Below are 16922 nucleotides of genomic sequence, written 5' to 3'. Positions count from 1 at the left end.
CCTTTGGTCTGACCCAGTACGGCCATTCTTATGTTCTTATCCCTGCCTGTTGGGGAATCAGATTTAAACCTTATTCTCTTTACTGTGCTAGAGCCTCCTCCCTACCTGGTCCATATGCTGCATATCCCCAAATGGAGAGTGGGTTTAAGGCTGCCAAAGCCTGGCAACACCAAGGACTGCAGGGGCAACTTGCCAGGAGCCCACTTGGCTCTGCCTTGTCAGCAGATCAGTTCACTTAACACACAATCCTGCGGCCCTGGGTTGATATTGGTATTAATAGAAATGGTTTGTGTAAACTTCACCAGCATTAAAACCCTACAGGCTGATCACCTTGGTCCTCACTGTGTTCACAAGGCATGGGGCAGCCATAGGCCAGGCTGAAATTCTCCTGGACACGGTTGGGAAAGGTGTGTCCAGGAGACACATTATGGGGGCTAATTTAGCTACAATGAGTAAGGAAAAAGAGCTTGGAGTCATCGTGGATAGTTCTCTGAAGACGTCCACGCAGTGTGCAGAGGCGGTCAAAAAAGCAAACAGGATGTTAGGAATCATTAAAAAGGGGATAGAGAATAAGACTGAGAATATATTATTGCCCTTATATAAATCCATGGTACGCCCACATCTCAGATACTGTGTACAGATGTGGTCTCCTCACCTCAAAAAGATATTCTAGCACTAGAAAAGGTTCAGAAAAGGGCAACTAAAATGATTAGGGGTTTGGAGAGGGTCCCATACGAGGAAAGATTAAAGAGGCTAGGACTCTTCAGCTTGGAAAAGAGGAGACTAAGGGGGGATATGATAGAGGTCTATAAAATCATGAGTGTTGTTGAGAAAGTGGATAAGGAAACGTTATTTACTTATTCCCATAATACAAGAACTAGGGGTCACCACATGAAATTAATGGGCAGCAGATTTAAAACAAATAAAAGGAAGTTCTTTTTCACGCAGCACACAGTCAACTTGTGGAACTCCTTGCCTGAGGAGGTTGTGAAGGCTAGGACTATAACAATGTTTAAAAGAGAACTGGATAAATTCATGGTGGCTAAGTCCATAAATGGCTATTAGCCAGGATGGGTAAAGAATGGTGTCCCTAGCCTCTGTTCGTCAGAGGATGGAGCTGGATGGCAGGAGAGAGATCACTTGATCATTGCCCGTTAGGTTCACTCCCTCTGGGGCACCTGGCATTGGCCACTGTCGGCAGACAGATACTGGGCTAGATGGACCTTTGGTCTCACCTGGTACGGCCATTCTTATGTTATGTCTGTTTTTCTCCAGGATTCCCCCTTTTACTTCAAATAGGGTTTTAACTCTGTTCAGTTGGAGGTGGGTTTACAAAATGAGGGTCGCAGCCAATAGGAGGTTTGCACAAGGACCATAGAACGTGGCCTTCATGTAGCTTCTGCAAGTGGCTCCGCATGGACTGACCCTTTCGCTTGCCTAAAGAAGCTTGCGGAGCCTTAGGAAGTGAGGCGCAGGGGAAACACCATGCAGAGTGCTTTTAGGATTGCTGCTGTTTTCTGCCTTTTGTTTGGCCACTTGTCCAAGCAGTTTCCTTGTCCGAGCACCCGGCTGTGGCACCTGCATACGCAACTAGGCGCAACATTCCACATGGTTATTTGGAAATCCGGCTTGTCAAGTGTCACTGTAAGGCTTAGTGGTACCACCCCCATTAACTTGTTTGCTCTGAGCTATTGTTTTGAAGTGGCTGAACTCCGGAAGTCTGCATTGGTTTACACTCCGTTCACAGGAAAACCTTCTTGACATGAACTAAAGCAACTAGGAACTTTTAAATGAATGCTTCCATTCTGCAGAGTCTGACTCTACCGGCTTAGTAAGAGAAAGCCCTTCAGCGTACTAGATCCAGCCTGCCGGCCAAGGGTCTAACAGCACTGCCTGACATCCAATTACCTTCTAGATGAATTAGTTACTGATGTTTTCTCCAGGCTGGCAACAGAATTCAGCTTAGTGGGGACTGTTAATAAAAACATAAATAACCCTGAGATGTTTGTGTGAACAGCACTGGGGCCTTGTGCTGAAAAAAAAAATAAAAATTGATCAATCATTTGAGACCAGAAGGAATGAAAGGAGCATGCCAGCTAGCAGTTGCTGAAAGGAATTCACTCCCCTGGTAGGACTCAAGGATAGTAAATTAACTTCTATTGATTAAATTCCTCTTCCCACGCAGGCACAAAAAGATACATTGCAATTTTCAGTGGGCTGAAAATAAGATGGGAAGCTAGGTGCTCTCGATCCCTATGCCGATGTCTGACACCCACCCTGTGACATTGAGTAGTTCATTTCACCTCTCTGCTTCGTTTTCCTCACCTAGACGCAGTCTGCTCCCATTTATCTGGAACCCTATTATCTGACCCTCTTCCTTGTCTGCACCCCCCAGAACAACTGCCCTTGTGCTACCCTGCCCAACTGCTGGCATGCAAACCCCTCGTGAAACCCCCAACCCAGCTGCTGGCGTGACCTCCCCCGCCACCTCACCGCTCCCTCGCCTCCTCCCCACCCCTCTGCCATGGAGTTGCTCTTCACCTGGTCAGTGTTGTAGCTCTCGCCCTAGCTTATGCAGAACCGAGGTGCCCAGCTCCCTCTTCGACGTGGCCTCAGTGCTGCTCCCTAGGCGGCCCGAAGGAGCCAATGCTGGGGCGTGTGCGCGCCGAGCCGAGCAGCTGCAGGAGCCTGGGAGTCGGCTGTCGCGCTGTTATTGTGCATGTGTAGTGACAACAGCTAAGTCTGCACCCTGTCCAGCTGTTCCTGACTGGGGTGAAGGGCTGCTCTCTTCATTATCCATGTTCCATGTGCTGTTTGGAGAACTAGCAGTATATTGTCATTTCCCTGGCCCTGGGGAGGGAATTGAAGATTGTAAAGCCCTCTGGGAGGCGGTCAGTGAACCGTGGTAAGCCACTACTGTTAGTGATTGCTACTCTGCAGCACAAAGGGCTGGTTCTTGTGAGGCAAGGGGCACCTGGCCACTCCTGCCGACTTCAGTAGGTATTGAGTATCCTGACCCTCCTGGACGAGAGCAATCGGCCAATGCTGCCTTCATTTTAACCTTAGAGATCTTGGCAAACCCACTGATCACGCCAGGCCCTGGGACTGCACCCTTGGGAGTCCCCAAGATGCTGCTCAGGGGAGCAGTTCTTGTCGTCATCACACACCTGGTCCTGTAAGGTTAATCAGTCGCTTCCCATCCCCCCTCTGTCTTTCCTTCATAAGCCCAGCTTAGTGAAAGATTTCTCCCCAGCGCCAAGTGCACTACATAAGAAGCACAATTGCCATGTTTAAAAGTGAATCCCATGAACTCTGACCTGCATTTAACACAAAGGGGGAAATGTTTGGCCTCCATTTGTATCTCAGGCCCATGCTAATCTCTGCTGGAATTGGTTTCTTTGAATCACCCTTGTTCTACCAGTGTCTGCCCAATGGTGGGAAGGTTGGTCTGGTTCATGGTGTTATGTTAGAGTGGGGGGGACTTGAGATGTGGGCTCAGTTCCAGGCTGTATCACAAACTTCTTGGGTAAGTCACTAAATCGCTCTGGGGCTTGGTTCCCGCTCTTCTGCTTATTTTAGATATTTACGGGATCCCCTCATGGTAGTATCTGAGCACCGCAAATTTTCATGTATTCCCCCAATCCCCTTGCAAGTACTGTGATCCCCACGCAGTTGGGGAACTGAGGCGTGGAAAGACCAAGCAGCTCACATGGAGTCTGTGGCAGAGCTGGGAATTTAACCTGGGTCTCCTGAGTCCCAGGCTAGCACCCTAGACACTGGACTATCTTTCCTGTCGCTGTGGGGGAAGGGGGTAGATTCTATCCCTTTCTCTTGCCCCCTGCCTGCTTTGTTTACATAGACTGTAAGCTTTCTGGGGCAGAGACCGGCTTTCACTATATTTATGTTCAGCACTTAACCCAGCGGGGCCTTGATGTTGGCTGGGGTCTCCGGACGCTACCAAAATATGAACAAAAGTGGGACTTCAAAAGAAACTGATACTTTGAACCTGTGCAGTGCAGCTGATTTTGTGGGATCTGTTTTGTTTCTATTAAAAACACCGGAAATTGGTTCCCAGCATCAGAACTGACAGACCAACACCGTTGACCGCTGGCTGGGTGTCTGGGTGGAGGAATTCATACAGTAGCAAGTGAAATGCTGCCCCTTTTTGTGTGACAAGAATGATTTCAGATTAAAACAGGCATAAACATAAAACATACCTCACATATAACTTGCCTTTAAAGACAGAGGCCCTAGAATCCAGTGGGAAATGGCCTCTGTGTTAAAACTGGCCATTAAAAGTTGCAAAATCCCAAATTGCTCCATCACTGATTTATTTTATTTTTAAAGGAAAAAATACTATTCACTATTTACACAGGATCTAGATGAAAATGTTTTGTCATCCAATCAGGGCCGGCTCCAGGCACCAGCTTATCAAGCAGGTGCTTGGGGCGGCAACTCTGGAGCGGGGCGGCACTTTTAGGTATTCGGCAGCAATTCGGCGGAGGGTCCCTCACTCCCGCTCGGAGCGAAGGACCTCCCGCCGAATTGCCACAGATCGCAATCGTGATCTCGGCTTTTTTTTGTGTGTGTGTGTGTGTGTGTGTGTGTGTGTGGGGCTGCTTGGGGCGGCAAAACCCCTGGAGCCGGCCCTGCATCTAATATGCTGAACAGCAGCAGTGAAATGCTCTTCCAGGGCAGTTCTGGCTGATGCAAGTGCCTGACCAAGAAGTGAGTTAATTTCAAGGTTCATTACAAATAGAAGAGCCCGCAGCCCCTTAGGTATCGCAGGGTAGGTATGAATTTCTAGGTGTGAATTACTCTCCGGGGCAGCATTTAAGAAACGGTTTTTAGAACAACACGATTGGCTCCCACCCCTTGGCTTTTTCTCTAACCCTCTTGTTCATCTCCCCTCCCCCACAATTTTTAATGTATTTTGCAGTTTAAACTGAGGGCCTTAAAGCTGCATTAACAACTTAAACCAATTGAAAGCTTTAGAGCATCTTGAACAGATAAACCAATCTAAAGTGTTAGATTAGTTTAATCTTCTTAATTTGCCTTATGGGCTAAAATACTATTATATAGCACCAGCTGTTGCTTAGCATTGTTCACAAGCATATGAGACAAGATCCCTGCTCTGAGATCTCGCCTTCCAAGGCCCTGATCTTGCAAAAGCATACGCAGATTCTTATTTATTGTGGTTATTTGTCTGACTGTGGCACCAGGGAGCTCCCTGCTGTGCGAGCTGATGTACAGGTAATCCCACTGAAGTAATGAGGTTACACACACGAGTAGAGTTACATATGTGCAGGGTCAGGACTTCCATTAGCAATGAAACACCTAAAAACAATAGACTTAAACCAGAGAAAGATTATGAAAAAGACCAAAAAATGGACCCAACAGGAGAGGGGCTCGGCAGCATCTCTGGAACTCTTCACATCCTGGCCTGGAAAGGGTTAATGAACACACATCTCTGGGCTGAGCATAGCTTCCCTCCGCCTGCCCACCAGCTCCACGCAGCCCGAGTGGAAGAACTCTGCACAGAAATCCACACCGCGTTCTCTTGGCATGGTGCTTTGCAGCTCACCTTCCATAAGTAGCTGGGTCTAAACTCCCTGGATATGAGGCAAACAAGGGCTGTTCAATTCCAATTAACCTTTAAATTATCTTACCTTGAAATACACCATTACCTTCTTGCACCTTGACCCGATGCCAGTGCTGTGACTCTGTTGGCTTCAGTCACGTCAGCAGTGGCATTACGCCACAGGCCAATGGACCCCATTCTGGCTTTCCTGCTGGGAGAATCAAACCCGCTTGTTTCAGTGTAATCCCATGTGTATCGAAGCAGTGAAATATGGGCCCCTCCACAGCCAGCACTTCCCTATTGAAGCCTTGTTTACCACAGAGAAAATGCTTGAGCAGGTGGCTGGTCTGTCGAATTTGCCTCACTTTGCAGGTCAACCAGCCTCAATTGTGTCCATCTAGTTCAAAGTCTCTCTTCTTATTTATTGATTACAGAAAGTGAGAACTTTGGCGTCTGTATCTCTGCTCTTGGGCATGTCAGTTAAGATGGTGGCAGCCTGTTGAGGGGGAATGTGCGTGTGCTTACACTTCTCCTGCTTTCTCCCCTTACTTTCTAGGGAGCTCAAGCTGCGAAATTATGTTCCTGAGGATGAAGATCTCAAGAAAAGGAAGGTGCCTCAGGCCAAGCCAGCCTCAGGTAGGTGCTGGAGAGGGAGTTTTTGAGAGCTTGGGAATGATGCCTCCCCCCATTTAAAAAACAAAACTTAGAAGATGTGAAAGGTGCTGGATTGATCACCCTGGAGAGTGAAGGGTCAGCAACAGGTCCAATTTCCTCCACGTTGCCCTATCTGGAGAGACCATCTCTGCTAGTGCTGGAGCAGGAATGCTTCAGTCCTTGGCCTCTGCTCTAGCTGCCAGCAAGGAGCCAGTTAGTTTTCATCTAGATCCTTTCCACTAGGCACTGAGGGGAGATCCACCATACTCATTGGATGCTGGCCACCAAACAGCTGCCCATCAGTTAAGCCACTGACCTTCGCTCAGGAACAGCGTCAGGATTTCTGGCACCCTAGGCAGAATTCGGGGGGCGGAATTTTGTGCGCTCCCCCCGGGGCGCGCGGGAGCTTCCGGTTCCACTCCCATCGCGACGCTGCAGGCGACAGCGGTAGTCATTGAGCTGCTCAAATGCCTGCCACTGTTTTCCGCGGCGCGACTGGAGCGCAACTGGAAGCTCCCATGCGCCCCTTGTTGAGCGCACAAAACGCCTAATGGAAGCGCCGGCCCTGCCTTCGCTGCCTTTGACCCGGTGACCTCGAGGTGAAAAGTTGCATATCACCAGTCCTTTCTTTTTCAATTCAAACCAACTATTGGACACGTGCCTGATTTATTTTTTCTGTCCAATTTATTATTTTAAACTAGATGGTGTTGGTCCCTGCTCTGAAGAGATTAGTCTAAGCGAGTCTCTTTTCAGTATTTACACCGTTATTGCTCCTCCCACGGTCTGTCAGTCTTCATGTCGAACTTGGTCCAACTCAGCTGGGTGGTACCCAGTTGGGGAGCCTCGAATGGCTTGGAGGATGAAGTAAATCATCGTTCCCAGCAGTATCGGAGAAATGAGCAAATAGTCCCAATAGCCTAGAAGGCGTCTGAGTGTGACCGTGGATTGGTCCTATATAGACTAGACTAGAGTGGTTCAGTGCCCATGTCCCGGATTTTTACACTTCATATAAACCTCTCCCACAGGCCATGGCCATTACTAGCGGGAAATGAGCAGGAGTAGGGTCTGCATAGGCAGGGACAACACTGAGGCTTCACCTCCCAGCAGATGTAACTACCAAGTCATTTATACTTATGTCTCCAAAGAATGGGCCAGAGGCATCTCAACAGGGCAATCGACCCTTTCTTCTCTAGCTCCTCATGGGTTTGACTCCAGCTCGGGTTAGAAGTGATGGAAAGGGCTTTCCTACTTATCGGCAGTCGGATGGCCTGTGTGAAATGAATCTGTGAGATTCAGAGCCAATTCCGTTAAGCCAGGGTCTGTGTGTGTCACGAACAGGCTCCCTTGAGTGACTCGGGAGATGTGCCAAGGATTGAAGGAGCATGGAGACTGCCCTCCAGTGGTGGTTCCTTTGAGGTCAGGGTGGAGGCACATCAGTGTGGCAGCATGGAGGAGATTACATTGCAACTACCCACGCCAAACCTTTTCTGTGGGCGGACAACATTGGGCCAAAGGTTCCCAACGTGAGTGCCTAAAGTTAGGTCTGGAAAGCCAAATTCAGGCCTGTAAATTAGTCATTTGATTTTCAGAGGAGCAGAGTTCTTCTGGAAGTCAGCGAGAGCTGGGGCTCCCCCTGCTCAGCACCCTCCGAGAACCAGGCCACTGTTATTCAGGCACCTAACTTTAAGCAACCATGTTTGACAATATTAGCCATAACTTCAGGGCTTTCAATCTGGCACCGTTCTCCAGCTTGAAAATCCACTTACCCTTAATTAATGTAAAACAAAAATCCCTATTTGTCTTGCTGCTAGCATGGTGGTGTTAAACCCTCACAGAAGAGAGCTCTTTAAAATGTGTGCCAAATAATGGGAGTGTCAGGAATTAGTGTGGAAAGGATGAAGAATACCCTAGAGTGCTGAGTGCGGGAGCGGTGGCTATAATTAGAAATACTGGGGCCTCTGTGGATCTCAGCTGTGGGCAGAATCTCATAGTTTGCCCTCCTGTGAAACAATGATGGCATTTTCCCACAATTATAATAGTGGGAAGTGGGCATAGCTGACTCGATTTGTTTCCAGTGATGTCTGAGAACCGGTCATCTTTACCAGCCCCTCGGCAGAGCTATGATCTCCTTTAAAGAGAATGCCAGTGGCTTGTAATAGCCCAACGCTGCTTCAGGAGCCTTGCCTCTGCAAGTGTTGTATGGTGCTGTATGCTTTGGGAGGGGAGTTGCTCTAAAGCTAAAACATGGAAATCTGGGTTGTAGGCTTGTTTAAAATCAGTGATTGTTGGGGGAGGGGCAGAGATAAGTCAGGACTCCTGTTAGGTATCAAAAGAGGGTGTATTCATTTAAAACCACATAAGAAGTAACCGCATAGTTTGACGTAGAGGTCAGGTAACAAAATGGAGAGGATCTCTCCACTGCAAGTCATCCCTTCTCACAGCCTGGTCTCACAGTACAGAGCAGTGATTCTCAACCCATTTACTATTGTGGGCTGCATATGCAGCTCTCTGTGTTATATGGGCCATATCCGCACACACTATATACATCCTCTGTGGCCCTAAGGAGGTCACGTGGGCTGCTGAGTGGGCCGCAAACAGCCCGCGAGCCCCAGGTTGAGAACCACCAGTACAGAGAGAGCACATTCCTGTAGCCTGAACTGAACCACGCTCTAAGCAGAATTGGGCTCTAACATATTATAGACCCAGCCTGAGTTTGCCAAGGGAGTAGAGTCTGCCCTGCCCTGCCCTCGATTTGTGCCAGACAGCACCCTTCACTAATCATACTTCATCTTTTCCAAGTTTCTGTGTTTGTTTTCATCGTTCAAATTCGTTTCCTCTCTGGCCGGGAGCATCCATGAAAGCACAAAACAGACACAAATTAAACCAACGGGCTAGAGTTTCCCACTCCTCAACGGATTTCTAACACCCGGGGGAGGGGGCATGTGATTGAAATAGCACTCTCAAGTGCAGAGTCGTGTCTTCCTGTAAATATTGCTGTTCTCGGAGTGTTCGGGACCGGGCCTCTCCCTCTTGCAAGGTCTGGGCAGAAAGAAAGATGGAATTCTGCCGTCGGTTTCTCCTTGTCTCTTGTTCCACTTGGGGCTTTACATTAGTTTTGAAGCAGGGATTTTACTCTAGTTCGGATACTTCTCTGAGTTCAGAGCTCTCCCGGTCAGGGTGTCTCATTCCCAGTGGTGGATGTGCCCATTGCAGGAGGGAAGGAGGTATCATATGCTGTGTGTAAGTCGGAGTTCAGGGATGGATAATGTAAAGAGTTTAAAGTAACTTGCAACAGACCTATGGAGTGGGAAGTCTCCCATGATTACACTAACTACAGTAATAGTTGGGAATAAAGTTTACCAGTCATCTTATCAGTTCTTCAGATTGTGGGGCTCTGCCCTTCCTCTAAGACAGTGTTTCTCAATGACTGGTCTGTGCATCGGCGCCAGTCCCTGTGATCTCCCTACTGTAGCCTAGGAAGGCAGCAAGCTGGTCCCTGATATAAAAATGGTTGAGAGACAGGGCTGTAGAAAATGCTACTTCTGCAGGCAGGCTCACTCCTGTGCATCGCTTGCTTTAAATTGACGTTGTCAACTCAGGTCATATGTTATAAGCAAAATCCATTTCCTTTCCAGTGTTACAGCAGCAGAGGTTATATTAAAACACAGTTTGAGTCCAATTGACTTCAGTGCTGCTGCTGTTCACTTCTCACATTTCTCTCAATTCAGACAATGGATGTCAGTTTCACGTGGTTTATGGTCAGTTTCGCTTCTGGAGTGCAATGTTTGAGTTGCAAAAGTTGCAGGGGAATGTTTTTGTACCGAAGTAGTTTCCAAAGCATGTCTGTTGGGGTTAGGTTTTGTAAAAGCTTCTTAAATACTAAGGTGAAGCATCGTCCTCGTGCTGGCTTTCTTATGAGACACTCTGTTAACATTTGTTGTTCTGTTGTTCCCTCTAGTGGAAGATAAGGTGAAAGACCAACTAGAAGCTGCGAAGCCAGAGCCTATCATTGAAGAAGTGGTATGTGTCTTGATCTTCAATACCTGGTCTGAAATATAATTGTGCACACTTGTAAACTCACTCTTTTCCATTACATTAGTTTGGCTGCTCTTAATGAGAATTCCCTTGTTCCTTTTCCCCTAGGATTTGGCAAACCTCGCCCCCAGAAAGCCAGACTGGTAAGTGCTATCTTAGGAATTAGCTTGCATAGATTCAGTCCTTTTAGTCCTAAGCATCGCGTGTGTGTTCATGGTAGCAGGGACGCTCTCCTGCTATTTCCATAACTTTAACCCTGTTAAGGTTGTAGCAGCTGGGACTACAAGAAATTGGGAAACTTATGTTCAATATCAAGGGAAACTTCCCAGGAGTGAGATCTGAGTATAGAACTGTCTCCCAAGGAGAGAACTAAAATCCCCATCCCTGGACACCACGGCAGAAAACCCTAGTCAATATCCTGTAGAAAATGAACAGTCTCTGGCTCTTGGGGGATTTGCTAGATGGGACAGATAAGTGGTGCTGATCTCCACCTTCTGGGAGTTTCTAGGATGGATACAATTGGTTTTGTTTCTGTTTGGCTAATGATGAAGGGATCTGATGACGCTTGTATTCTTTGCACTATGGTTGCATGTGGAGGCTCGATTGGGATCAAGACCCTGGTGTGCTAGGTACTGTACAAACACATAGTGAGCGATGGTCCCACAGCATGACAGCACTTTGATTTCAGCATGTGGGCAGGCACAGGCACCAGGCTTCACGCACAGAGCTGGAACAGTGTGCACAGGTTAACTAGCAAAGGAATATGTTACTGATAGGGGCCTCCAAAGCCAAGAGCATCTGTGTTCAAAGAGTGTGTGGCAGGTTCCCGATGGAAATGAGGGGCACAGAAGGGCCGGGCCCACTGTGCTCCTCAGCTGGGTTTTCACATCCTCCTGTTCTGAAGCCCGATAGATACATCACAAATCACACAGGGCTGGCATGTGTGGTGCGTTAGACCTTTTCTCCTCGTTGGTTGAGTGTTGGTGTTTTGTGCTTGGCTGGTGAGTTGGCTTCTCTTTGAGTGTGACTGTTGGGCCACATGGATCGCTGGGCACGGGCGTTGAGGAGGGACTAATGCGAGTTGTGGGTCTTGCATAGTGTCAGCAGTTCAGAGAGACTTGTGGCCACCAGGAATCTCATGGAGTTCTTGGTCTTGTAGATGGTGCAACTTCTCTCACTTAGGAAGGGCAAGAATTGCCCTGTGGAGAGGGGCAGAGGCCGAGGATTTCTTCATTCCCCTTCTTCCCCCAGTGAGGTGACACTCATCCCTCCCATGAAGCTGGCACTTTTCTTACCCTTTCCCTTAAAACAGGAATTGGATGGAATGCTGCTGCTCCCCTGCTCTGGCGGTGGGATTTAGGGACACCAGTGGCAGGGGTATTCCATCCGACTGGTCTGCATGGCCCTTGCATTGGCTCTGATGATGATTAAAGTGCCAGCAGCTTGCTCTGTAAGACACAATCTCTGCCCCAAGGAGCTTACAGTGTCTCTGGCTGTTTTTAATCCAAGACCCCAGACTGGCTCTGCATAGACGCATGGATCCCTTCTGCTGGGCTAGCTGGTGGGCTAGCTTTGTGTCTGTGTGTGCTTGTGTGCTGGGCTTTCTTGCTAAATGACCATCCTCTCCCCCAGGGATTTAAAGCGAGACGTAGCCAAGAAACTGGAAAAACTGGAGAAGAGAACGCAAAGGGCAATTGCTGAATTGATAAGTAAGTGCACTGCTGCTGTTGAACTAACAGACGGGAGCCGTGGAAATGGTGATAGACTAGGAAGGACTAGGGCCAAGATTTTTCAAAGCCAGGAGACAAAAATTAGTCTCTTCAATTGCTCTGTATGCATCTGTATAAGTGCTCCCAGCACTTGCTCCTGAGCTCAGAGGGATCTGTGGGGGAGCTCGGCCCTTTGAGAAGCAGGCTACTTACTTAGGTGCCTGCGTATTTATCTTCGAAAATCGTGGCCTCGTTTTCAGGCAGTAAATATTGTTGATCGTCAGTGTCACACTTCAGGGAGCAATTCAGACCAGTGGGAGGTTGGGTCACTGCTTGTATTATAACCCTGAGTGCCCCAAAATGCTTCCACTGCTTGTGCTCCCTGCCTGGGATGCACACGCAGCCAGCTTGCACACCATGTTCTCTGTGCTCTCAGCTCTGATTCAACCACTCTGAATCCAAGAGCCGGCCTCAGTTATCACAGACACACTCTTGTCTTTACCATTCTTGGTTCATGTTAGCAGGTGACTGCAAAACCCGTGCCCTCTGCCATGTCAGCCCTCTCCTGCAATGTTCACAGAAATAATTTGGTTCGTTTGTTCCTTTAAAGAGACAAAACCAAACAGCTTGCCACATTAACTGCAGTTAACATTCATTTGAATCGAACACAGCACTGTGGGTTTAGATTAAAAGTAAAACAAGTTTATGACAAAAGAAGATAGGATTTTAAGTGAGTTCAAGTGTAAGAGAGAAAGTTAGAATTGATTTCAAGCAACTACAAGTGAAAATGTGCATCTAAAAGTCTAAAACTTAAGGTACAGGCTTTGTTCAAGATGGCGTTTCTCACCCAGTCTTTGACAAGACGGGGGCTACCACCCCCCTCGCTCCTCCCATCGGGATTTCCTCCAGAACCCAAAGTGCTGGCTCTTTTGTCATGTTAGGTGAGAGAGAGAATTTGGGGTTTCTGCCCCTTTCTTTTATAGTCCAGAGAATCTTTGAAATGGATTCTTCTGAAGGTTCCCCTCCAAGTACAGTTCCTTCAAGCTGTGAGAAAGGTAACGCTGAGTCTGGTGGAGAAGGAAGCTCCCTGCTCTTTCTTTCCTCCCAGGTGTTTGCTAAAATGAAAAGTGTTCTCTTTCCTGTGATCTCCTCCCCTTGTTAGTTTGATGGCCCCGTTTACTGCTTATATGTCAATTGGGGTAAAAGCCCATTCCTGTGTTTAGGACAGACCTGTTTACCAACTCCCCCGGACATGCCTGGTTTAAACACACTTTAGTCATCATTCCAGCATGTATCCAGAACTCTTCAGACACACCGTGTGCATTCACCCCACAAGCCTATTAGTGATCAGAGAGTGATTAGTTTTCAAATGATGCTGCACAAGGCGTGTTTTGTACAAAGCGTATCTAGAGTGAACAGAGCGGGGCTTAGGGTCACAGTCTAAAAAGCCACAGAAAAGACTTTCCAACATGAGTGGAAATGAACAGAGAGGGCGTTTTTAACGTGTTGGACTTGTAGAGAGCTGGAGCTCGCTTGCCAGTTCTCTCTGGACGACTCTTAGCACTGATGTTGTACCTTTATTTCCGGTTCTGCTCTGAATCTTGGGTTCTCCAGCAATTTCCTCAGAGCACGCTTCCAGCCAAGCCTTCACCGGATATGTCTTAACCATTGTCAGTTCCCCTTGATTGCTTCCCTGATGGGCAGGTGGCTGATTTGGGGAGGGGTGATATTGCTGCCCACCATGAGCAGATACACATGTCTATGGGATGTTCCCAGAGCCTGCAGTGATACAGGTTGTACAGTAGAATCCAGATTCGCCCAGCCAGTTGGGTGACACTCACATCCACTCCAGAAATAACTGGGACCTGAGCCAATCCAGAATCAATGGAGCAGGGAAACTTGCTGGCAAGGTCAGTGGATATCCTGGAAGTTTGGGTAGCACAGTTCAGATCACCCCCTTCACGTGCTGTTCTAAACTCCGGTTACACAATGATCACTGACTGGCTTTTCTGTTGCCCGCACAGGAGAGCGATTGAGAGGCCAAGAGGAAGAACTGGCATCAGCTGTTGGATCGGCAAAGCAGGAAGGAAGTGATTCTGATTAAGGAGGTCTGGTTGGCTGCCTCAGAGCACAGACTCATTGGGGCTTGTCACATTGGGCTTGTCACTCTTTGCTAACAGAATCTTTAACTCCCTTAGACTTGGCTAGAGGGGAATCTCTCTCAGCTGTGAATGCTTTAGCCAGCACAGCAGCTCCTAAAGGGGCAGATATGGGGAGCCCCTCAGTCCGTTCTAGACCCATGAGCATGTGTTTGCTGTGTGTGAGCATTTCACACGGGAATGCTCCATGCAATGTGCATGCTGTGTACTGCCTTCTCGTTCCCTGGAGAGCGTGCCTGGCTCTCTGGCTCAGCCTCGCAGTATGTGGTTTGGCATTGCGGGTGGGGCAGGGGTGTCCAGTGGAGCTTTTCTGGACTTTTGATGAAGTAAAAGTTCTCAGATAAAGCACTGGAGCCGATTAAAGGAGCAGATGGCTCCTGAGTGGCATGCGGAACACCACACAGCCAGAAGAAAAGCCCTGTGCTTAGCAATCACGTGAGAATTGTGGCCCCTACCCACACTGGTCAGGGAATGATGTAGCATCTCTCTAGCTCAAGCCGTGTTTCAGAGCAGTGTGCTAGAGGGATGTGAACGCCTTCTTTGGCCAGTGCAGACAGCGTGTTTCTGTGCAGGTGTCTATAAAGCCAACTCCTTTGCTGACTCTTTTTCTCTCTCCTGCAGTACAGCTGAGCACATGGCAGAACTGTGTATTATACAAGAGGGGCTGGTGAGCTGTCATCACTTAAACAGCTGGGGGATGGAGCCTCCCGTTGCATGGAGGCTTTGCGGAGGGCAAGAAGAAACCAATGACTGTACAAAAGAATCCCGAAATGGCTGTGCAGCTGGAGAGCTTTCTGCATGGTCACTAAAAACGGCCTCGCCTGCATTCTAGCAGACAGATTCACGCACGATTCATATTGTTCCCTTTTACTTTCTGATCCCCCCCCACATACAGGAGCTTGTGGAGCATGTGCTGCATCGGTGGGTTTTGTTACAGATAAAACTGGGCTGCAACAATTATTTTTTTCATAATAAAATGACCTGGCAACAGTGCAAAATGTCCCTTTCCTGTGCTGGGTGCGTCACTTCCGCGGGGAGGCCACGAGAGCATGTGCTGCAGAGGTAGTTAATTTCACTGTGGGTTTAGGCTGTGGGCCGGCTGCATCCGCTCTGGGGGGAGGGAGTGGTGCCCGGGCAGCATCAGCTCAGGAGCACACAGGTGAGGAGCAGCAGCGGTGAACACGCCCTATTTGGTGTCAGATTATTACTGTGGTTTTCTAAAACCTGTGTCGATATTCACAGCTCTGCTGGAGCTTGGCTTTGGCTGTTTTTGAATAATGAATCCTTTTCAGTGGCCCCCACAGCATCAACACTGCCCGGAGAACGTCAGGGTGCGTTCCTAGGTGCCCTTTGCGAGCGTGGTGAGCTGTTGGCTCTGGGGTCGGGGCCAGGCTAGCCAACTCCTGGTTGAATCACAGTTCAGCAGCATTCCCATAAGTGTGGGATTTATTTAAAAGCTCACTTTGTATGGTAGAAATGCTGGTCACTTTGAAGACATTGTCAAGGACAGACCTATCCCAGAGAGCAGCTATTGATGAAGGTTGTCAACACTTTGAGGAAGACGGACGTGGAAAACAGGGCCAAGTGTCATGCCAACTCCTCAGTGGGAGCCTGCACTTTCCCATGTGACATCAGTTCGTGACCTTGCTATTCAGTGATCAGACTATACAGCCACAAGAGAACAGACACGATGCCGGGACATCATCATGGGATATGCTGAACAGTCTATATACATTTAAAAGCATTGGAGTTCCTGAGACGCAATATCTGGTGTGTAAGAATTTGACGGGGATCTTTAGAGCAGAGTTTACACAGGATACAAATAAATGTCCCTGCTAGCACCTGGGGAAAGGTGCAGGGTTAAAAGTCTCTAGATCAGTCTTCTGTCGGCAGTTCAGGTGCAGAACGGGCCGCAGGGATTCACACTTCTTCCAGGCTATCCCATGGACGTGCCTCAGCGCTGACGGGCAGCAGGCACCTTTCTTTGCAAGAGGCTCAGCATTCATGCCCACTGCAGCCCTGATTACTCTGAGCCCAGTCATCGAACTTTGTGCTGTGGTCCTGTCTCCGTTCACAAGCGAACCAGAGTTGGGTCAGTGCTGGCTCGGAGGGCAAACCTCCACGGAACACGAGGTTCCGCAGAAAGCGGCTCTGGTTCAGTCAGTGGGGCTCCTTCTCTCGTCAGTTGTGGCAATGCCACGCGTAGTGGTGAGAGGCTGCTGTGCTGGTGGAGGCGCTGCCTTTCCAATGAGGATTAAAACCAAGTTCTGGACCACTTGGGCCACTAAAATTCCCATGACGCTGTAGAAAAGATGGAGCGTGTGAATCCAAAATCCTGGCTAACTTCCCAAACTGGTAATTGTGCCCTAGCTACCTACATTCCCCCTGGAATTTCAGTTGGTACGATGGGATGAGGATATGGTGTTCTCCATGTCCTGGCTGGTCCTGTTGTGTGGTGCTGCTCTGCACACCAGAGGGGACTGGTTCGGTACTGGGAGGTGTCACCTACCCTGCAGATGGTTGATGTTTGTGAAACATTGAGGCGCTTCTTTGGGCCTTTGATCCAAGGATAGTGAAGTACTTTTATCCCTTCTTCTGACACCAGAGCTGCCCCTCAGCTGAGCAATAGCAGCTGTGTGGGGCTTTGCAGGTTGGCTTCCCAGTGGAGGAGAAATCAGTGACAATCTGGGTATATTCTAAGTGTAACTTGCTTTATTTACATGCACACACCAATCCTGAAATGGAGATGGCCAAATAGCCACTCTATCTCCAGAATTTTCTCTA

The 16922-nt window shown here is 48.5% G+C and overlaps 1 protein-coding gene across 2 annotated transcripts in view; it reads left to right on the top strand.

Moving 5' to 3' along the window:
* Window positions 1-15131, top strand: part of CCDC12 (coiled-coil domain containing 12) — a 74713-nt gene extending 59582 nt beyond the window's left edge. Inside the window, exons 3-8 of one of the 2 annotated variants that reach the window (XM_045007691.1) lie at window positions 6138-6217; window positions 10194-10255; window positions 10379-10413; window positions 11903-11979; window positions 14004-14087; window positions 14765-15131. In XM_045007691.1, the coding sequence (XP_044863626.1) occupies window positions 6138-6217; window positions 10194-10255; window positions 10379-10413; window positions 11903-11979; window positions 14004-14083 (334 nt within the window). In that variant the 3' untranslated portion in view covers window positions 14084-14087; window positions 14765-15131. Of the gene's footprint in view, window positions 1-6137; window positions 6218-10193; window positions 10256-10378; window positions 10414-11902; window positions 11980-14003; window positions 14088-14759 lie in introns of both variants that reach the window. The other variant, XM_045007690.1, reaches the window with a different exon arrangement.
* The last annotated feature ends 1791 nt before the right edge of the window (window positions 15132-16922 follow it).

This window comes from Mauremys mutica, chromosome 2, assembly GCF_020497125.1.
Source record: "Mauremys mutica isolate MM-2020 ecotype Southern chromosome 2, ASM2049712v1, whole genome shotgun sequence".
NCBI lineage: Eukaryota > Metazoa > Chordata > Testudines > Geoemydidae > Mauremys > Mauremys mutica.
The sequence above is the reverse complement of the archived record's forward strand: the minus strand, read 5'-3'. Positions and strand labels throughout refer to the sequence as shown.